This window comes from Ornithorhynchus anatinus, chromosome 12 (assembly GCF_004115215.2).
Source record: "Ornithorhynchus anatinus isolate Pmale09 chromosome 12, mOrnAna1.pri.v4, whole genome shotgun sequence".
In the NCBI taxonomy this organism is placed as follows: Eukaryota; Metazoa; Chordata; class Mammalia; order Monotremata; family Ornithorhynchidae; genus Ornithorhynchus; species Ornithorhynchus anatinus.
The window spans coordinates 39771727-39794408 of NC_041739.1; the positions used below are offsets into that span (position 1 = coordinate 39771727).

The 22682-nt window shown below is 44.5% G+C and overlaps 1 protein-coding gene across 2 annotated transcripts in view; it reads left to right on the forward strand.

Annotated features, from left to right (window-relative positions):
- TBCK (TBC1 domain containing kinase) overlaps window positions 1-22682 on the forward strand; it is a 229226-nt gene that overhangs the window by 36005 nt on the left and 170539 nt on the right. For both annotated transcript variants that reach the window (XM_029076457.1, XM_029076458.2), the window contains exons 4-5: window positions 14228-14342; window positions 15525-15598. In XM_029076457.1, coding sequence (XP_028932290.1) covers window positions 14228-14342; window positions 15525-15598 — 189 coding nt within the window. The remainder of the gene's footprint in view (window positions 1-14227; window positions 14343-15524; window positions 15599-22682) is intronic.

Genomic DNA, 22682 nt, shown 5'->3' on the forward strand with positions numbered 1-22682 from the left:
CAATAACTGGAATTAGATGGTTTCCCAGACTAGGAAATTAATCGATGGGGAATCTATCACTTTAAAAAAAAAATATGAAATCTTACTAGGAAAAAAGAAGCAAATACAAGAACAGATACATATTTTAAAAATTTTTAACCGTAAAGTGTTCTTTTTCTTATTGGAGATGTAGCAGCCACATATCCTTATTTCCAGCTCAAACTTAACATAGTTCCCTTGGCTTTCCCGTCATAATAATAATAATAGCATTTGTTGAGTGCTTACTATGTGCCAAGCACTGTTCTAAGCGCTGGGGTAGTTTCAAGGTAATCAGGTTGCCCCCCATGGGGCTCCCAGTTTTAACCCTCATTGTATTCATTCAGTAGTATTTATTGAGCGCTTACTATGTGCAGATCACTGTACTAAGGGCTTGGAATGTACAATTCGGCAACAGATAGACACAATCTCTGCCCAATGACGGGCTTACAGTCTCTTTTACAGATGAGGTCACTGAGGTACAGAGAAGTTAAGTGATTTGCCTAAAGTTACACAGCTGACAAGTGGTGGAGCCAGGATTAAAACTCACGTCTTCTGACTCCCTAGCCTGGGCTCTTTCCACTAAGCCACGCTGCTTCTCATTATACCTCGATCTCATGTGTCTCATCCCCGACCCAGTCTATCAGCGTATCATATTTATTGATCACTTTCAGTGTGCAGAGCTCTCTACTAAGTGCTTGAGGGATTGCAAAATCAATGGAATTTGTTGAGCATTTCCTTTGTGCAGAACACTGTACTAAGCGCATGGGAGAGTACAATATCCCAGCGTTGATAGACATGTTTCTTGCCTGCTGGGAGACTCCATGTGCGTGTCCTACTTCTGGCCCGGAACTCCCTGCCACCTCATTTTCTGTAGCCCAGCCCTCTCCCCACCTTCAAAAATTACACCTGCTCCAAGAGGCCTTTCCTGATTAAGACCACATCTCTCCCACTCTCTCCCCACCTTCAAAGCCCTTCTAAAAAATCATGCCTCCTCCAAGAGGCCTTCCCTGATTAGGCCCACATTCGGCCATATACCCTTGAGCTCACTGGCTTATCTTACTGCCCTCTACACTGGAGCTCATTATGGGCAGGAAATGTGTCTGTTAATTCCACTGAATTGTACTCACCCCAGGGCTTAGTACAGTCCTCTGCACCTAGAAAGGGCAGAGTGGATGAGCCCTTGGTGCTTTTCAGGAGAAAGCCTAAACGGTACTTTGTGCCACTTTAAATGAGCCAACTGACATTTCTACCCAGTGTAATTAGCTATGGAAGATAAATTGGTTACCCTACAGGGTCACTTAGAACCAGAATCCTGTGAATTCTGACGGTCTTAGTCCCTTGGTGGAAAAATAGCTCTTCTAAAACAACAACCTAATGAGTTAAGGGTAAACGAAACAGAAACGCCGGGCTTAAATTTCCTTTGAAATACATCTGGACTTAAAAAATTGAGGGAAAAGGGCTTGGCTGAAGGCATTTGGGGTTTTACTAGATCCCAAATATTTGAAGAGGTTAGCCGTGTTAGTTCCCAAACACAACTGTATTTGCCCATCCGTGGTAGTCATGTGTGATTTCCCCTCTTTGGTTGTTTTTTGTTGTTGTTGTTCTGTTGTCGTTGTTGATGTTGTTCTTTGATTTTTGATTTCTCTGTTTTTCTTTTCCTGGGTGTCAGGTTTAGAGGGTGTGATCGCCTTGAAGTTCTACCTCACATTCATCCATAAAATGCCCAAACTTTTATACTCTGCCTGCTTTGGGTTTGGAGACACTTGCAGAAACATTGTATTGACTCCACGTTAATCGATTACATCTGTTGACTGAGAATTATGCTATTGCGGAGGGGGCGTTATGCAAGCAGAATAGCAATTGTTTTTTAAAGCGTCCTTGTTTTACTTCCCTTTGGAAAACCGTGGAGAAACATTTTCAGTTTTGGACCTACCCTGCTTTTCCAAATAGTTTTTGTTTTTAGCTGTTGGTCTTTGTAGTTGAAGAGATTGAAGTCTCCAGATAAAAGGCCAGAAATAGCTACATTGTGAAATGTTTGCCGGGGCCTCTGCCCGCCATTTTGTCAAGCATTTGCCCATTTCATTTGGTACAGGGAGTGAATGTCTGCTATACTATTGCTCATCACACTGTCAATTCTTTGGGTGTACCAGCCGAAAGAATATAATAATAATAATAATAATAATAATACTGGTATTTGTTAAGTGCTTACTATGTGCAGAGCACTGTCTAAGTGCTGGGGTAGATACAGGGTCATCAGTTGTCCCACGTGAGGCTCACAGTCTTGATCCCCATTGTCCAGATGAGGTAACTGAGGCACCGAGAAGTGAAGTGACTTACCCACAGTCACCCAGCTGACAAGTGGCAGAACTGGGATTCGAACCCATGCCCTCTGACTCCCAAACCCGGGCTCTTTCCACTGAGCCACGCTGCTTCTCTATTTTCTCTGAACTCACAGAACTTCTTCTCGGTTTGTCACTCTGGAATCACGTTCCTTCTGAAGCCAAGAACTGTGGTATTTGTTAAGTGCTTACTATGTGCCAGGCACTGAACTGAACGCTGGGGTAGATGCAAGCTAACCAGGTTGGACACGGCTTCTGTCCCTCAAGGGGCCCACAGGCTTAATCCCCATTGTATAGAGGAAGTAACCGAGGCCCAGAGAAATGAAATCACTTGCCCAAAGTCAGCCAGCAGACAGGTGGCGGAACCAGGATTAGAACCCAGATCCTCCCGACTCCCAGGCTTGTGCTCTAGGCATTCAGGCAGACGATTAGCACGAGATCCCTCTTCAGGGGACCCTGGTTGACACTGGCTTCCAAGTGAAGGTTGTCGGCGTTAGCGCAGGCGAGTGACAGCTTGAAATTTGACACAGGGTAGGCAGGCTGTACCTAAAGGATGTCGGAGGGCGGGAGCGTAGGGCTATTGTTTTGCCCCTTTCCCCTTCTCCCTCACCCTTCTGCATCACCCTGACTCACTACCTTTATTCATCCCCTCAGTCCCACAGCACTTACGTCCTTATCGGTATTTATGTATATTAATATCTGTCTCCCCGTCTAGACTCACTGTGGGCGGGGAATGTGTCTGTTTATTGTTATAGTGTACTCTCCCAAGCGCTGAGTACAATGCTCTGCACATAGTAAGTACTCAATAAATACAACTGCCCTGGCTGACTCCCTTTATCCATCCCCCATTCCGGCCCCCAACACTTCTGTATATATCTGTAACTTATTTCTATTAAAGCCTGTCTCCCCCGCTCTAGAAGGTAAGCTCACTGTGGGCAGGGAATGTGTCCGTTAGATTGTAATAGTGCACTCCCAAGCGCTTAGTATAGTGTGTTGCACACAGGAAGTGCTCAATAAATACCACTGACTGACTGCTCAGGGGTGTCAGGGCTTCAGAGAAAGCAGGAGATGCTGGGGTAGTGGATCCATTCCTGACCCGCCACAGGAATGGGAATCGGGCACGGTGCTCCCTCTCCGCTACGGCCGCGGCTCCGAAAGCCGAAAAGAGAGAAGGCTAGAAATAACCGGCCCCTGACGTGAGTTTGGGCGGCGGGGAAGAAAAGAACATCTGGGTCCCATTTTTGATTTCGGGGTGAGGTCCAGGGCTCGCTACGGACTCGCTCCATTTATTCCCAAGTCTCTGGAGGTCACCTCGGCTACAGTACAATTATTCCATTCCAGCATCTAAAAGTGGAAGGGGACGTGGCGCTTGAAACCCACGATGTAACCGATATCGGTCAAAGCCTGATCTGAAAGAAACTGGAGAATGCCCTGCGATTCAGATGCCCTCGGCCACATTTCTTGTATCATCATGCTCTTCAGTGCTATTTACTGAGCGCTTACATTGTGCAGAGCACTGTACTGAGCACTTGGGAGAATGCAGTGCAACAGAGTTGGTAGACAAGCTCCCTGCCCAAGTTCTGCCTCTCAAAGTGTTTTCTTTTTTCTTGCCAATTGTATTTAAGAACTTACTCTGTAGTTTTGTTTGATTTGTTTTTTAGTATGTAGGTGCTTACTATGTGCCAGGCGCTGTACTAAGTGCTGAGGGAGATAGAAGATAATCAGGTTGGACTCAGTCCGTATCCCTCATGGGGCTCACAAGAGTAAAGATTTGTTATATCGTACTCTCCCGAGCGCTTGGTACAGTGCTCGGCACACAGTGAGCACTCAATAAGTGCGATTGAATGAATGAATGACTTAAGCACTTAGTAAATACCGTTGACTGATTGATGGGTCTTTTGGAACGGGATTCTGTGCTTCCCTCACTCATCCCAGACCCTGATCCCACTCAGAGCTTCCAAGCATGGCTCAGAGCATATGGTCACCTCCTCTAAGTGTAAAACTTTTAACTGGAACACGAGAACGAAGAAAGGACGTGGACTTTGACAGGGAGCAAGTGGGTGGGGATTCGAGAGTGACGGAAGCCATGCTTGGAATGGCTCTTCTTGAATTCCCATTTTGCAGATAGGGAACTGAGGTCCAGAGAAGTGAAGCGACTGGCCAAGGTCTCACAGCAGGTAAGTGTCAAAGCTGGGATTAGAACCCAGGTCCTTTGACTCCCAGGACTGTGCTCTTTCCACTAGACCACACTGCTTTCGCAGCAGTTGGATGCTGGATACGATTGAATGACTATTGCACATTATTAAAAGGGTAATAGCATAATGAATGTCAAAGCGAAGCTGAAGTCCGTTCCGAAAAGACTGTTCTTTTCTCTTCGCCAGCTCAAAAGATTCCTTTATCCATCAGTCGATGGGATTTATTGAGTGCTTCCTACCTACAGAGCACATGGTCTGAGGGAGAAAAATCCACAATCCAAGTCAGTAGTGAAGAATATTTGGGTGCCTTCAATAAAGAAGCAGCATTGCATAAGAGATAGACTACGGGCCTGGGAGTCAGAAGGTCATGGATTCTAATCATGGCTCTGCCACTTGTTAGCTCTGTGACCCTGGACAAGTCACTTTACTTCTAGGTGCCTCAGTTACCGCATCGGTAAAATAGGGATCGAGACTGTGAGCCCCATATGGGACAGGGACTCTGTTCAACTTGATATGCTTGAATCCACCCCAGTGCTTAGTACGGTGCCTGGCACATAGTAAGTGCTTAACAAATACCATCATCACTATCATTGTTATTATTAATAATAATAAAGGGAACAATTTTACAAACATTAATAGCTTGTAGTAACTGGGACTGGGAGTGAAGAGACTGCAATTGGCCTGCTGTGCTACATTGGGATAGTCACAACCCTTTCTGTACCTCAGTTTCTTCACTTGCAAATAGTGGGGGCGATTCCGGCTCTCCAGCCTCTTCATACATTCATTCAAATTGTATTTATTGAGCGCTTACTTTGTGCAGAGCACTGTACTAAGCACCTGGAAAGTACACTTCAGCCTTTTAGAGTAATAATAAAAATGATATTTGTTGACTACTTATTATATGCCAAGCACTGTATTAAGCCCTGGGGTAGATAGGAGAAGCAGCGTGGCTCGGTGGAAAGAGACCGGGCTTGGGAGTCAGAGGTCATGGTTTCGAATGCCGGCTCTGCCACTTGTCAGCTGTGTGACTTTGGGCAAGTCACTTCACTTCTCTGTGCCTCAGTTACCTCATCTGTAAAATGGGGATTAACTGTGAGCCTCACATGGGACAACCTGATTACCCTGTATCTACCCAAGCGCTTAGAACAGTGCTCTGCACATAGTAAACGCTTAACAAATACCAACATTATTATTATTATCGTTGTCATCCTTCTAATCTTAATTGTTATTAAATGAGAAATATTTCACACTAGTTGTCATATCCTAAATAGCAACCGGTTGGTAATGCAGAGTCCCTGGGTTTTAATCCCAGCTCTGCCTCCTGTCTGCTGCATCATATTTGATATCCCACTTAGTTTTAGTTCAACTAGTACAACCTAGCAGGTAGCACGGTCTGCTGTGTGACCTTTGGGCAAATCACTTCACTTCTCTGTGCTTCAGTTCTTTGTGCATCTGTAGAATGGGGACCAAGACCGTGAGCCCCTTGTGGGAAATGGGCTGTGTCCAACCTGATTAGCTCGTGTCTGCCTCAGCTTTTAGTACAATGTCTGGCACGTAGTAAACACTAAACTAATACCGTATACTTCAACTGCTTCTAACTGGGCGTCCACATAGATCTCCTTCAGTCCCATCGCACTGTGTACGGGACACTCCGTCCCTTACATACCATCATAAATTACTGGACATGCTCCCTTCTTAGGCACCTTAAGCTCTCGTAGAACTCCAGTCAATCAGTAGTATTTATTGAGCGTGTCCTGTGTGCAGAGCACTGTGCTAGATGCTTGGGATAGTACAATATAACAGAGTTGTTAGACAACTTCCCTGCTTCTGAGGAGCTCCCAGTCCAGAGGAGTTCATTCATTCAGTCCAGTTTCTTCAGCACTTACTGTGCGCAGAACACTGTACTAAGCGCCTGGGAGAGTACAGGACAACAATAGACATCTTTCCTGCCCACAACAAGGTTAAAACTGAACATCTAGCAGCATCCTCTAAATCTAAACATCAGGGCCTACTCTAGATTAGCGGCATGGCATAGTGGATAGAGCACGGGCCTGGGAGTCAGAAGGTCGTGAGTTCGAATACTGGATCCACCACTTGCCTGCTGTGTGGTCTTGGGTAAGTCACTTCATTTCTCTGGGCCTCAGTTACCCCATCTGTAAAACAAGGATAAAGATTGTGAGCCTCAAGAGGGACAGGGACTGTGCCCGACCCGATTTGCTTGTATCCACCCCAGCGCTTAGTACAGTCCTGGGCACATAGTAATTGCTTAACAAATACCATCCTTATTATTATTTTTATTTTTTGCTCCCTCATTCATTTATTCATTCCGTCATATTTATTGAGCAGTTACTGCGTGTAAAGGCACTGTACTACTGTCTTAGGAGAGTACATTACATCAGACACATTACCTGCCCACAACAAGCTCATAGTCTAGAAGGGGAGACAAACATTAATATACATAAATAATAAGTGAATAAATTCCAGATAGATGCCTCCCTCTGCAGCCCCAGCCCCTACTGAATTTCTCCCTTTCCTTCTCTCACCTATGGATTTGTCTGCTTTTGTACCTGCCTTTTCCCTCCACCGTTCAGAGAGCGTGAAGTTCTTTACCTTCTAAAGGACCCAGGACTAATCTATTAACCTGATAATGACTAAATGGTAAGAGGTGATTTTTCACTTGACTTACTGAAAACAGAAGGATTTCCAGTAACTTTCAGTGGCATAAGGAAGGAAAGCGAGGAAGGAAGGAGGAAATGCTTGATTTCACCGACTTCGTGAACCTTGGGTCATTCGGTTCCTTTCTTTTGCTTCCTTCTCTGGTTTCTGGTGTCAGGTAGCTTCTTCCCCTCAGTGCCGACTCTACTGGGCTCTGCTTCGCTTCTTTCCCCCTCTCTCTGGCAATGGGAAAAGCAGTTGTGACCATGGCCGAGACATAGGGGACGGCCTCTCGGTGCCATGTTCAGGTGTTTTACCTTTTCCCCCCAGAACAAGGAGAAGTTGGGGAAAAACTCAGGCTTTGGAGGTCCTTGGGATCAGCCGAGATTAGCAAAATAGCGTTATAAGTGTCTGGATAATAGGATGCTGGGGCGGAATGGGAATTTTTTTTAATGGCATTTAAGTGATTGCATTGTGTCAGGCATTCTTCTAAGCACTGCGATAGATTCAAGGTAATCAGGTTAGACACGGTCCATGCCCCACAGGGACTCAAGTCTTCATCCCCATTTTACAGATGAGGGAACCGAGGTGTAGAGGAAGGCAAGTGACTTACCCAAGGTCACACAGCAGACAAGAGGTGGTGCCGGGACTAGAACCCAGTTGCTTCTGACTCCCAGGCCTGTGCTCTGTCCACTAGGCCTCGCTGCTTAAGATGGGTTACAAGATGGTAAATCCCCCTATAATTCAGCTCCCGGGATATCCCTGTGTTAAGTCCTGCCTACAGAGTCCTCTCCCCCGGCGATTAATACAGAGTTCCACACCCAGTAAATGCTTAATAAATAGATTTTCTAATAATACTAGTACAGAGGAGGAGAAGGAGAAGGAATGTGTGTGGTAATAATAATAATGATGGTATTTGTTAAGCGCTTTCTATGTGCCAGTCACTGTTCTAAGCGCAGGGGTAGATACAAGGTAATTGGGTTGTCCCACGTGGGGTTTACAGTCTTAATCCCCATTTTACAGATGAGGTAACTGAGGCACAGGGAAGTTAAGTGCCTTGCCCAAAGTTACACAGTTGAAAGGTGGCGGAGCTGGGATCTGGTAACAGCAGGTGTGGTCCTGGGCCCTGGAAGGCATCCTTTGGGCTAGAAATGGTCACCGATCTGAGGAATGGAAGGATTTTTGAAGTATTTCCTTCACCGGGCCAGGACTGGTCCACTTCTGTTTGCTTTTGCAGCTCAGTGGGTCAACGATCCTCAGAATTTCATTATATTTGACCTTGAGGATGTGATCAATTCCTCTCCTGCTGCTTCAGAAGCAGTGTGGCCTAGTGGAAAAAGCCTGGGCCTGGGAGTCAGAGGACCTGGATTCTAATCCTGGCTCTGCCACTTGCCTCTTGCATGACCTCGGGTGAGTCACTTCATTTCTCTGGACCTCAGTTTCCTCAAAAATAGGGATCATAGACCTGTTCTCCCTCCTACTTAGATTATGAGGCTTAAGGGCGATTTGATAGTCTTGTATGTACCCCAGTACTTAGTAATAATAACAATAATAATAATTGTGTGTTTGTTAAGCGCTTATTATGTGCCAGGCACTCTTCTCAGCGCTGGAGTAGATACAAACTAATCGGGTCGGACACAGTCCCTGTCCCACGTGGAGCTCACCGTCTCAATCCATATTTTACAGATGAGGTAACTGAGGCCCAGAGAAGTGATGTGACTTGTCCAAGGTCACACAACAGACAAGTGGTAGAGCCGGGATTAGAATCCAGGTCTTTCTGACTTCCAGGCCTGTGTTCCATCCACTAGGCCGTGCTATCTCTAATTCTTAATACTTAGCAAAATGCTTAAAAAATACCACTATTATTCTAGCCAGACCTAGAGGTCAGGCTGTTCCGGAATTAGACCGAAGGTTTCTCCAGCGCGATATTTTGCCCCCGACTGTGGCATTAGGATGCTCAGGAAATCGCCCTCCTTCCCGTATAACCTCCCTAACCTTGCCGTTTCTCTAGACCGTAAGCTCATTGTGAGCAGGGGACATGTTAACAATTCTGTTATATTGTACTCTTCCAATAGTACAGTTTTACATAATAAGTGCTCAGTAAATACGATTGATTGATTTCTCACTTTCTAAAACCTCTCTGTGGTCCTATTGACTATTAATTTATTTCATTTTATAATCACCTCACAGTTAAGAAAATAATGCATGCACCCCCAACTCCAAGTCATATTGAAATATTCTCCGCTGATTAGACTGTGAGCCCGTCATTGGGCAGGGATTGTCTCTATCTGTTGCCGAATTGTACATTCCAAGCGCTTAGTACAGTGTTCTGCACATAGTAAGTGCTCAGTAAATACTATTGAATGAATGAATGAATTGAAAGGTTGTTGATCAGTCGGTTGTATTGAGCACTTACTGTGTGCGAGTACTGTACTCAACACTTGGGAGAGTACAGTATAGCAGTAAACACATTTCTTCCCCACGACGAGCTTATAGTCTAGAGGGGGAGACGGACATTAATGTAAATAAAATTACAGATACGTACATAAGTGCTGTAGGGCTGGGAGGCAGGATGAATAAAGGGAACAAGTCTGGGTGATGCAGAAAGGAGTGGGAGGAAAGGAGTGCTTAGGCAGGGAAGGCTTCTTGGAGGAGATGTGCTTTCATTAATGCTTTGAAGGGCTAGAGTGTAATTGTCTGTAGAATATGAGGAGCTATATGTCGGTTGGTAAAAAGAACTGTTTCAGGTTGCTATCCTTCCGCTCCCCACAACTTTGTAGAATCTAAAAATTAAAATGCTGATTTTTTTTCCCCCGGAGTCCCAGATCTGAATTATCTGACTCTGCTTGAATTTATCCCGGTCAAGAAGCAGAAAAGTGAACACTCAGTAAGGCCAGTTGCTATGAAGCTCGTAAATAAAATTTGCTCTAAAATAAAAGTGTTTTATGCTCCACAACCATAATCATTATTAGACATGTTTTACTGGTTATTGACACTTCAACGAGCTGTGAAATTGTGATAGAAGCATTTCATTAGATCTCCATTTAAAGCAATTAGCGTGTATTGGTTTATGAAGTAAATAACATTATTGTAGCACGTGTATTTTGTCGTATTCTTGAGTCAGCCGACCTCCCAGAGTAAAATAGCTTCAACTGTTTTATATATTTGGGTCTTTTGAAAGTTAGGTGTTCACCTGCAAAGGTGGAAATTACTGTTTAAGTCTGGAAATCAGTTTTGAGTTAATGTCCTGTTAAAGAGTTATTCCGTGTTTTTTGGGGGGGAAGCCTGCTGAATTGGTGAGCAGCTGAGGCCCTCTAGTGTTTTAGTTGAACTTGGGATTGTTAGAAAAAGGTTTCAAAATCTTTAGGTATTGTAGGAATAACGGACAAGGAATCCGGCCGTTAATAAGCAAATTTGACTGTCCCAGGACATTCAGCAAGGGTTTTCCGCTATAAATTGTAATATTCCTTAGAGAAGGAAGTGGGTCTTACTTCAATCGATCAGTCAATCGTTTTTACTAAGTGCTTACTGTTGGAGAGAACTGTTCTAGGCACTTATGAGAGGAAACTTCAATAAGGTTGGTAAACCCAATACCTGACTTGGAAAGAGTTTACAGTCTAGTGGGAGAGAAAGACATTAATATAATTCCAGGTTAGGGGAGCAATAGAGTATGAGGGTATGTACATAGATGTGGAGGGGCTGAGGTGAGTATCCGGGGTGAGCTTGACAGAAGTGCATAGACCATTCATTCATTGTCGTATTTTTTGAGTGCTTACTGTGTGCAGAAAACTGTACTAAGCGCTTGGGAGACTGCAACAGTAATTGGTTCACTGTTTATTGAGATTATAACATTCAAATGTAGATATATCAAATTTCTGTTTATTGAGATTATAACATTCAAATGTAGTCCACATGTTTGCTACTGTGCCTAAATCTTAAATTATATCAAGTTTTTTTTGTGAAATTAACATTTCCTATATTGTGGGGTTTTTTGAGAAGCGGCGTGGCGCAGTGAACAGAGCACGACCTGGAAGTCAGAAGGTCATGGGTTCTAATCCCAGCTCACCACTTGTCTGCTCTGTGACCTTGGGCGAGTCATTTCACTTCTCTGGGCCTCTGTTACCTCATCTGTAAAATGGGGATGGAGACTGTGAGCCCTACCTGGGACAGGGACTGTGTCCAACCTGATTTGCTTGTATCCACCCCAGTGCTTAGTATAGCGTCTGGCATGTAGTTCAGCGCTTAACAAGTACCATAATAATTATAATTGTTATTATTCAGCTTGAGTAAAAAATTTATGTTTCACACACTGGTGAATATGTGTTTGTTTTTGCACCAGGTGAAGTTGTGAACTCCCTGAGGGCTGAGTTCATGTCTACTGACTAACCCCATTGCCTCCCAAGTGCTTAGGCCAGTGCTTTGCACCAAGTAAGCGCTCAGTAAATTCTCTTATTGAGTGACAAAATTGTAGTCAGTTGCAAAAAAAAAAAACAAATTCTTCCATTAAATCTGACATTTTCCCCAAGGATAAACTCTTTCTCCATTGTTTTTTGGCTTTGGTTTAGGATCTCTAGGCTGTAAGCTTATTGCGGGCAGAGAATGTGTCCGTTTATTGTATTGTACTCTCCCAAGTGCTTAGTACAGTGCTCTGCACACAGCAAGTGCTCAATAAATATGATTGAATGAATCAGATAACGCCTGTTGGGATGTTACTGCTCTAACATTTTATGTCTGCTACAAACAAACATACTCCACTTTTTGGGTCACCACTGATAGCTTGGAAAGTTCATTTGAGACTTGTTTTAAAGTCTCATGTGGGACAGTTATGCGCTTGGTTTATACTTTGAGGATGTTTGTAAGAAAAGATTGTACTGTTTACATCACCATCCATCTTGTTCAGGGCTGAGGTATATTGGTGATAGAGGATGGGAGGAGCTATGCTGTGAATAAATACGGTTTCTAGGGTACTCTGGTCTCCTTCAAAAGAGTACATTCACACACTTTTTTTTTGGAGGGGAGGGACTTTCATGAAAAAAAGGTGAATACAGAAACATTTCACAAGTGCATGCCATTAAAAAAAGGTACAGCTAACTTCATCATTATAGAATGGATTATCTAATATGTGGTTCATCTATGCCCAAGAATTTGCTTCCCTCTCCTTCCTGCTGCTGGGTTGAATAGTTCTAATGAAAAGGTTAGGTGGAAGAAGCAGACACGAAACAATATTTTTTTTTTTTACCTGTGGGTTTTATAACATTCTTCCTGCCCTCCAACACCCCATAAAATTGGTGTCTGGTTATTAAAAGGTACGAAGTCCTCTTTTAAGCTAAAGTAAATATGAAATAGACTTGTTAAAAAAGTGTAAGTGCTCGACAGGAAAAATGTGAATTTGGCTCAGTGGATCATAAAGTCATGAAATGAAATTCATATTCACACCGCATATGATGACAACATCTCTTGCTAGTCATTATCTTTTAACTTTAAGATGTTGTTTTTATCAATGAAATAATTTTGTGACCCATCGGTGTTAATGTTAATGTTAATGTCCACAGATCTATTTATATTAAGACACGGTCCAGCATTTCATTGTTTTATAAATAGGCTCCTCTCATTGGATAGCCAAATTACTTTTCCAGAATAATGACAGTATTAAATTATATTCTAAATGAAAATTTCCCCACGCACATAAAGTGTTGCAGGAATTTCGGTCACTTCAATTTAGGTTTTCACTGTTTACCCCGAATCATTTATTTTCTCCTAGTTTTGATAATCAGAAGCCTAGATGGGGAAAATTATTGAATGAGATTGATGCCAGAGGAGAATTAAGCCCGAGAAACTCAAAAGGACATGTATTCTTGAGTGGGGGAGGGGAAGAAACAAACATATCCAGCTCATGGAAAGGAGCCAATATTGGGGATTGATTGCTTGCTTTTCAGATGGGTCTGTCTTCTTCCCTATTTCTTCCCATCTCCCTTCAAAAAAGGAAGGGATTGTGCTTTCAGTAAATTGTTCCATATATTTGTAATAATAACAGTTATGGAATTTGATAGCTGCTTACTACAAGCTGAGCACCAAGACCCAATCCTGCATGGGACTCACAGTCTAGAGGGGAGGGAGAATAGTTATTTAATCTCCATTATACAGATGAGGAAACTGAGCCACAGGGAAGTTAAGTGACTTGCCCTAGGTCCCACCGCAGGCAAGTGACAGAGTGGAATTAGAACCCAGGTGCCCTGATTTCTAGTCTGGTGCTCTTTCCACTAGGCCTCCCGGCGTCTCTGCCTCCTTAAAAATAGTTGGTTCTTCTATTTCGTCTGCCGAGAAATATAGCTTTCTATCCAGGTGGAGCTGCCAGCTTCTTGAAAGCCTGGCCCTCCCAGCAAAATATCTCGATCCATTTCTCGGATTCCTGCTTAGCTTTAGCACTGCTGTGAGACCAAGAGGCTCTCAGCTCCTTCTGTGTTACAAAGGACATGAGCTACTAAAGAGCAAACGAGAAGCTGAAGATCTCTGGGCACATTAGCTGGCCTAAATGGCAAACACAGTATTTTTAAAAGGGTAAAATGGGATTTTTAAAAGCTGACATATATGCAAGCGAGAAAGAGAAATGATTCCCCAAACTTTGGTCTCGAACAGACTCTGTCGAAAAGTAGCGTGAGAAATAGTGTCGCCTAATGGATAGAGCATGGAAATCAAAAGGACTGGATTTTGATGGCGGCTCTGCCGCTTATTTGCCATGTGACCTCAGGCGAGTCACTCAACTTCTCTGGACCTCAGTTCCCTCATTTGAAAATGGGGATTAAGACTGTGAGTCCCATGGAGGTCTTAGCTTGTATCTACCCCAGCGCTTAGTAGGGTGCCTGGCACATAATAAGCGCTGAACAGATACTATTTTAAAAAAAAAGTATGGAATCAATCAGGAAGCCCCACCTCACTCATTGCACAAGCTCTCTGTCAACCTGGGGTTTGTATTTCATTAATTTGGGTCCTAACGAGGTGCAATCTGTTTTTGTTTTTCAGCTGCTCGCAGGTCCTGCAAATCGCATTTGAGGTCCTCCAGGGCTTGCAGTACATGAACCAACACGGCCTGGTTCACCGTGCACTGTCTCCTCACAACGTCCTCTTGGACCGAGAGGTAGGACCCCAGCTCTGGGAGGAATCTAAAGTTCGCTGTGGACTAAGGACAGAGACGAGCCCCGTGCAATGAAAACCTTCCACGAGGCTGCAAGGCTAAAAGGATCTATAACGTGATGATTTTTGTGGTTGTTTTTATAAACACGCAGCCTCAAAGTTGCACAGATTCATCTGTTTTTAGAGTTCGTTCTCATTTCCAAATGCCCATTTTCCATGTCTCCAGGCCCTGCCTCTCACCCCTTTTCCTTATAAAGTAATGTATTCCTGAACTCTGACTCCCCTTCAAGATTGACATTGATCTAAGGAGGCCTCCCTGACTATTTGTGGAGCAAAATTGTCCCCTTAAGCACAACTGGAGTAATATTCTGTGTAGGAGGGCCATTTCTCCCCTTTTTCTTGGGACTGCTTGTTTTTCATTGGTGAGCTTTGCTTAAAAATCTTATGGGGATTAGTTTGAACGTTAACCTTCTCCTCAAAGCCATTTGGGTAGGGAGGAAACATCTTCAGGAGCAGAGATCATTTGGTTCTAGTTGGATAAGAGATCAGGATAGCCTTTGGAAACTTCTTTCTGGGAAATTCAGTGCAGAAATAATAATAACAATAATAATAATAATAATAGTAATGTTGGTATTTGTTAAGCGCTTACTATGTGCAGAGCACTGTTCTAAGCGCTGGGATAGATACAGGGTGATCACGTTGTCCCACATGAGGCTCACAGTTAATCCCCTTTTTACAGATGAGGTAACTGAGGCACAGAGAAGTTAAGTGACTTGCCCACAGTCACACAGCTGACAAGTGGCAGAGCAGGGATTCGAACTCATGACCTCTGACTCCCAAGCCCGTGCTCTTTCCACTGAACCACGCTGCTTCCCCAAACGTCCCCCCTCACTTATTTGGTCAGCACGGAGGCGAAGGACACCTCTTTCTGCCCCCCGGCCAGAGATGTCTCGCGGTGTCAGAATTCCATTTAGCATTTTGACCTCGAGGTAGTGGGTGGCCAGGTTCACCTTAGCCACCTTCCCTGGGTGGACTAGATCTCAGGTAATAGGAAGCCCAGTGAGCAATCCTTTCATAATTAGCATCTTGACTCCATGGTTTGTGTGGGTCAAGAGTGTCGAAAATGTCCGGAGATACTTCAGAAGTAGAACAGTCTTGAAATAAAATTCTGTCTTTTCTCTTGCAGGGACATGTTAAATTGGCTAAATTTGGACTTTACCACATGACAGCCCATGGCGTTGATGTTGATTTTCCTATAGGGTAAGACTATTTGTGGAACATTTTTGGTTGACCTTGCTTTTATATACAGTGATAATAATGTTGGTATTTGTTAAGCGCTTACTATGTGCAGAGCACTGTTCGAAGTGCTGGGGCAAATACAGGGTAATCAGGTTGTCCCACATGAGGCTCACAGTCTTCATCCCCATTTTACAGATGAGGTAACTGAGACAGTCACACAGCTGACAGGTGGCAGAGCCGGGATTTGAACCCATGACCTCTGACTCCCCAGCCTGGGCTCTTTTCCACAGAGCCACGCTGCTTCCCTATAGGCCATCATCTAAACTCTGGTAGATACTTTGGAAAAAGTCTTTTCAGTTTGGGTAGTTATCAGAAGAGAACAACTTTATCGTTGACAGACAGTCAATCGATTGTCTTTATTGAGCGCTTACTGTGTGCAGAATACTAAACAACGCTTGGGAGAGCACATATAACAGATAAACATCTTTTTTTTAAATGGCATTTGTTAAGTGCTTACTGTGTACCGGGCACTGTTCTAGGAACCGGAGTAAATATAAGCAGGTTGGACACAGTCCACATGGGGCACACAGTCTTAATCCCCAGTTGACAGATGAGGTGACTGAAGCCCAGAGAGGTTAAGTGATTTGCCCAAGGTCCCACAGCAGACAAGGGGTAGAGCCGGGACTAGAACCCAGTTCCTTCTGACATCCAGGCCCATGTCCTATCCACTAGTCCACGCTGCTTCTCAGTAACCGTTAAGCGCTCAGTCTTCTTCCGTACTGTCGAGGAAATTGAGTTAAATCGATGCACTGGGCTTTGTATATAATAATAATAATGTTGGTATTTGTTAAGCGCTTACTATGTGCAGAGCACTGTTCTAAGCGCCGGGGTAGACACAGGGGAATCAGCTTGTCCCACGTGGGGTTCACAGTCTTAATCCCCATTTTACAGATGAGGTAACTGAGGCACCGAGAAGTTAAGTGACTTGCCCACAGTCACACAGCTGCCAAGTGGCAGAGCCGGGATTCGAACCCATGACCTCTGACTCCAAAGCCCGTGCTCTTTCCACTGAGCCATGCTGCTTCTCCTCTGTTGGCCTCTGATAGCCTCTGTTGGCTTTGATAAGGTTATTCCCAGTTCTGCCCTTGATTCAGTGGAAAGAGCCCTGCTCGGTGTAAATCAGGACACCGAGGTTCTAGTTCTGGTTTGGCTCGTAGCTGGTCAACCTGGGCAAAAGCGACACTTGGTCTTGATTACGCACCACCCCTGCTCGCCTACTTGCTTGTTGCTCTTCATGCTTCATCAGGTTTATGACTGGCGGGGGAAAGAGAGTGTGAATGGTGCAGGGCAAGCCATTAACACTATAATCAACTCCTCTGGGTGGGTTCTTGGTCTTGAAGTCTCCAGATTTGGGGTTCACTTGGCATTCTTGTTGGGAGTCTCCATCAAGACTTCCTGGAATGATAGGCAAGGAATAGCATATACGCAGCACTTTAGGACATCTCTATAATTTATTTTGATGTCTGAGCGTGTGTGTAGGGAATCTACCAACTCTAAGCAGCAAGGCCTAGTGGGATAGAGCATGGACCTGGGGTCTGATCCCAGCTCCTCCACTTGTCTGCTGTGCGACCTTGGGCAAGTCACTTAACTTCCCTGTGCCTCGGTTCTTGCCTCTGTAAGATGGGGATTAAGACCGTGAGCGCTATGTGGGACAGGGACTGTTTCCAACTGGAAGCAGCGTGGCTCAGTGGAAAGAGCCTGGGCTTGGGAGTCAGAAGTCATGGGTTCGAATCCCGGCTCTGCCACTTGGCAGCTGTGTGACTGTGGGTGAGTCACTTAACTTCTCTGTGCCTCAGTTAACTCATCTGTAAAATGGGGGTTAAGACTGTGAGCCTCACGTGGGACAACCTGATTACCTTGTATCTACCCCAGCGCTTAGAACAGTGCTCTGCACATAGTAAGCGCTAAACAAATACCAACATTATTATTACCTTCTATCTACTCCAGCTTAGAGTGCAGTGCCTGGCACATAGTAAGCACGAAACAGAAACCACAATGATTATTACTACTGGTGTATTATTCTCTCCCAAGCGCTTAGTACAGTGCTCCAAGTGGAAAGGGCACAGGCTTGGGAGTCAGAGGTCTTGGGTTCTAATCCTGGCTCCACGATGTATCAGCTTTGTGACTTTGGGCAAGTCACTTACCTTCTCGGGTTGCCTCAGTTACCTCTTCTGTAAAAATGGGGATAAGACTGTGAGCCCCAAGTGAGACAACCCGATTATCTTGTACCTACCCCATAGCTTGGATCAGTGCTTGGCACATAGTAAGCACTTAACAAATCCCGTCATTATTATTATTACTATATTGTCTTGGCCTCACAAATAAAAGGATCCTGAGAAGAAGCTTAGCATAAGTAAAAGCTACAGAATAGAATTTAGGCTAGGTCTTCAAGAGCCCGTACAGATTCTGCAGGCTGAATCTAACCGCCACGGAAATAAGGAGTTGTTTGAACAGCACTGTGGCTAGTCTGGCTACTGTGTGGGCCCTGAGGAAGCTCTGCACTGACTCTGAGAGGCCAGTCAGTGGTGTCTGACAGACAAATGCCGGAGATGCCGATCCTGGAGAAGTTTCTGACCGGTGTGCCCGGGAATTCCAAACTGGAGGCAGGATGTGGGCGAGAGGTTGGTGGTGAGATGAGAGAGATCGAGGAACAGTGACTGGATTGGCATTAGAGGAGCAAAGTGTGCTGGCTGGGTTGTATTAGGCGAGCAGCGAGGTGAGATCGGAGGGCGCAAGATGATTGAGTCCATTAAAGCCAATGGTGAGGAGTTTCCGTTTGATGCTGAAGTGCTTAAATATGATTATTATTATGACTGCTGCTTTTAGAGACGTTTGCAAGAGCCGGTGTATACAGATGAGTACAGACCAGAGGTGGTTTGACGCTTCAACATTCCAGTGCACCATTGCAAGATGCCAAAACGGATGAAAGATTACGGCCAGTCCACCGCTAACTAATATATGGGAGATTAAGGAATCTCGCATCCATTTTAAAGAAAGCAGATGAATTTCTAAAAATGATTAAATAAGTCGTGGGTGGAGAAGGGAGTTCAAAGTTTCCTGAAGAGGCGTTTAGAAGGAAGAAGCAGCATAGGCTAGTGAGAAAAGCCCAGGCCTGGAAGTCAGAGGACCTGGTTCTAATCCCGGCTCCACCACTTGTCTGTTGGGTGACCTTGGGCAGGTCACTTAAGTCCTGCTTCGGTTACGTCACCTGTAAAATGGGGACTAAGACCGTCAATCTCCGGTGGGAAATGGACTGTTTCTAACGTAATTGTTGTATCTCCTCCAATACTGGCTGTTACAAAACTCTTAACAAATACCATACCAAAAAAAAAAAGCTCTTCCATAGTACTTTATGAGGACAAGAAGGTATCTGTTTTTTGACATAACAGGCAGATTCTTCATTAAAGTTGGAAAAACCCTATCCCAGCACAACAAGCTGCTGTTTTTGCAGTCTCCTGCGAAGTTCTGTAATCATTCTGCAATTCATTTAGTTTACACGATATTATCCTTGGGAGTACTTTAGCGTAAGAGTAAACAATTGTTTAGTGATGCTTAATATGAGAATATACAGCACGGAAAGGAATGTCATATTATTCCAGAAGTTTGGGAACATAAGTCTGTGGGGAAAATTCATTCAGTCATATTTATTGAGTGCTTACTTTGTGCAGAGCACTGGACTTAGGCGCTCGGGAGAGTACAATACAACAATAAGCGGTGACATTCTCTGCCCACAGTGAGCTTACAGACTAGAGGGGGCGAGACAGGCATCAATACAAATAAATAAAATTACAGATAAATGCCATGGGGCTGGGAGTGGGGAAGAGCAAAGGGAGCAAGACGGGGGAGGCAGAAGGGAGGGAGAGATGAGGAAAAGTGGGATTTAGTCTGGGAAGGCCTCTTGGAGATGTGCCTTCAATAAGGCGTTGAAGGGGAGGAGAATAATTGTCAGATTTGAGGAGGGAGGGCATTCCGGGCCAGAGGCAGGACGTGGGTTACGGATTGGCATAGAGACGGGTGAGATCAAGGCGCAGTGAGAAGGTTGGCACTAGAGGAGCGAAATGTGCGGGCCGGGTTGTAGAAAAAGAGAAGAGAGGTGAGGTAGGAGGGGGCAAGGTGGTGGAGAGCTTTAAAACCAATGGTGAAGAGTTTTTGTTTAACCGGAGGTGGATGGACAACCACTGGAGTTTTTTGAGGAGCGGGGTGATGTGTCCTGAACGTTTTTGAAGGAAAAAGATCCAGGGATCAGAGCGAAGTGCGGACTGAAGTGGGGACAGGCAGGAGGCTGGGAGGTCAGCAAGGAGGCTGATGCAGTAATCCAGGAGGAAAGGATGAGTGATTATATTAACATAGTAGCAGTTTGGATGGAGAAGAAAGGGAGGATTTTCGTGATGTTGCAAAGACGGGACCGACAGGATTTAGTGACGGATTGAATATGTGGGTTGAATGAGAGGGAGGAGTCGAGGATAACACCAGGGTTACGGGCTTGTGAGACAGGAAGGATGGGGGTGCTGTCTACAGTGATGGGAAAGTCAGGGGGAGGACAGGGTTCTGGTGGGAAGAGAAGGACCTCTATTTTGGACCTGTTAAGCTTGAGGTGACGGGAGAACATCCAAGTAAAGATGGCTTGAAGGTAGAAGGAAATTTGAGCCTGCATAGAGGGAGCGAGAGCAGGGCTGGGGATGTAGATTTGGGTGTCATCGGGAAGCAGCGTGGCTCAGTGGAAAGAGCCCGAGCTTGGGAGTCAGAGGTCATGGGTTTGATTCCCGCCTCCGCCACTTGTCAGCTGTGTGACTGTGGGCAAGTCACTTAACTTCTCTGGACCTAGGTTCCCTCATCTCTAAAATGGGGATTAACTATGAGCCTCACGTGGGACAACTTGATTACCCTGTATCTACCTCAGCGCTTAGAACAGCGCTCTGCACATAGTAAGCGTTTAACAAATACCAGCATTCTTCTTATTATAAAGGTGATAGTTGAAGCCATGGGAGTGAATGAGTTCTCCAGGGAGGGAGGAGGAGTGTAGATGGAGAATAGAAGGGGACCCAGAACTGAACTTTGAGGGAATCCCATTGTTAGGGGGTGGGAGGCGGAGGAGGAGCCTGCAAAAATGACTGAGAATGAATGGCCAGAGAGATAACAGAACCAGGAGAGGACAGACTCAGTGAAGCCAAGGGTTGGATAACGCTTCCAGGAGAAAGGGGGTGGTCGACAGAGTCGAAGACAGCTGAGAAGTCGAAGAGGATTAGGATGGAGTAGAGGCCGTTGGATTTGGCAAGGAGATCGGTCATTGGTGACCTTTGATAGAGCGGTTTCTGCGGAGTGTAAGGGGACGGAAGACAATTCTGCCATTCAAAATGCGTCCACGTTTTGGAGCAACGCATATATCACCTTGTGCTATTTTGAAATGAATTGCTTTGAAGGGGAGGAGAGTAATTGTTGGATTTGAGGAGAGAGGGCATTCCAGGCCAGAGAAAGGAACGGGGTTAGGGGTCAGCATTGAGACAGGTGAGATTGAGGAGCAGTGAGAAGTTTGACACTAGAGGAGCAAAATATGTCGGCTCACTTTTTTTGTTTAAAGGATCCCCATGGCTGGTTGCCATTTTCTTTTAAAAGGTCAAGACCTCTAAGTTCCTCGTTCAAAACATCTCTAATATGAAGTCAATCTATCATATTCATCGAGTGCTTCCTATGGGCAATCGGAATTATACTGTAAATTTTGCTGCCACATTGAAGCATTTTCTTGTGTGGGTATGTCCTTATTGGTAATTGGTTAACAAACTCCGGAAACGAATTTGGCAAGCGACCTTGTTCACAAAGGTGAAAACTGTACGTGTTTAGTGTGTAACCTCTTCTCTCTGCCTGGGACTGGATGTGAGTTCAAAGAAAACAGCAAGACAAGCAGCATTTTGAAATAAAATCAATGCCCCCAAATATAGACACCCCACCCCCCTGCCAAAAGCTAATTTCAATGGGATTGTATATTTTATGGAATTCCAACCGCCAGCGTCCACTTATGAAATGCAGCCTCTGGCTGTCAATGGGGTGTTTCAAAATAAATAAGTTACTGTTAAATTTTCAGTTAATGACAGTGAAAAAAAGAAAAGAAAAGGAATCAGTGAGTTTCTTGCAGAAAGCAGTTGGAGAAATTAAGCCTGAATTTAAAAGATATGGCTACAACTTCGCTTACAGACCCATGTGGTTTGATTTACTTTGATGTCTTAGATAAAACGTGTGTTAACAGAAACCCTCAAAGAGCAAGGAATGAAACAATACCCAGGAAAAATTAAGTGATCAAATAGCCGCTAAAGCATGAAAGAAAATGTTTTTGCCAGAAAAAAAAAACTTGCAGGGGCTTCAAAAGGCAATTATTAGGGAACCGAAAAATTGTAAATGCTAACATCTGCCTTAGAACAGGGTAAAATGAGGAAATTGAGCATTTATTTCAACTGTCCGAGTAGCTAAATACCTTGTTAAAATCTCCGGTGAGATGATGGGGGTCTGCTCTGTTTATCTGACCAGCCGTAGCTCTCTCCCCCAAGGTCCTCTGTGGACCATTAATTACCCCCTTCTGTTAGAACACTTGACTAATAAAAATAACAAAAGTAACTAGTTGGAAAAAAATGCAAGAAAGAGAACCCTCGTTGTCATGTTGTACTTTCCCAAGTTATTATTATCATTATTATTAAGTGCCGTCCAGTCGTTTCCGATTCAGAGTGACCCCTTGGATATACTTTCTCCAGAAGATCCTGTCCTCTGCCATAATCCGCAGTCTTTCTAATGGTTCTTCCATTTTCATTATTATGGTCTCTCTCCATCTAGCTGCCGATCTGCCTCTTCCATGTTTTCCCTGGACTTTTGCTAGCATTGGTGTCCTCTTCAGAGAATCAGTCCTCCTCATGATGTGTCCAAAATATGCTTATCTAAGTCGAGTCATTTGGCCTTCCAAAGACCACTTCGGTTTAATGTGCTCTAGAATCCATTTGCTTGTCTTTCGGGCAGTCCGAAGTATTTGCCTTCACCAACACCACATTTCAAAAGAATCGAT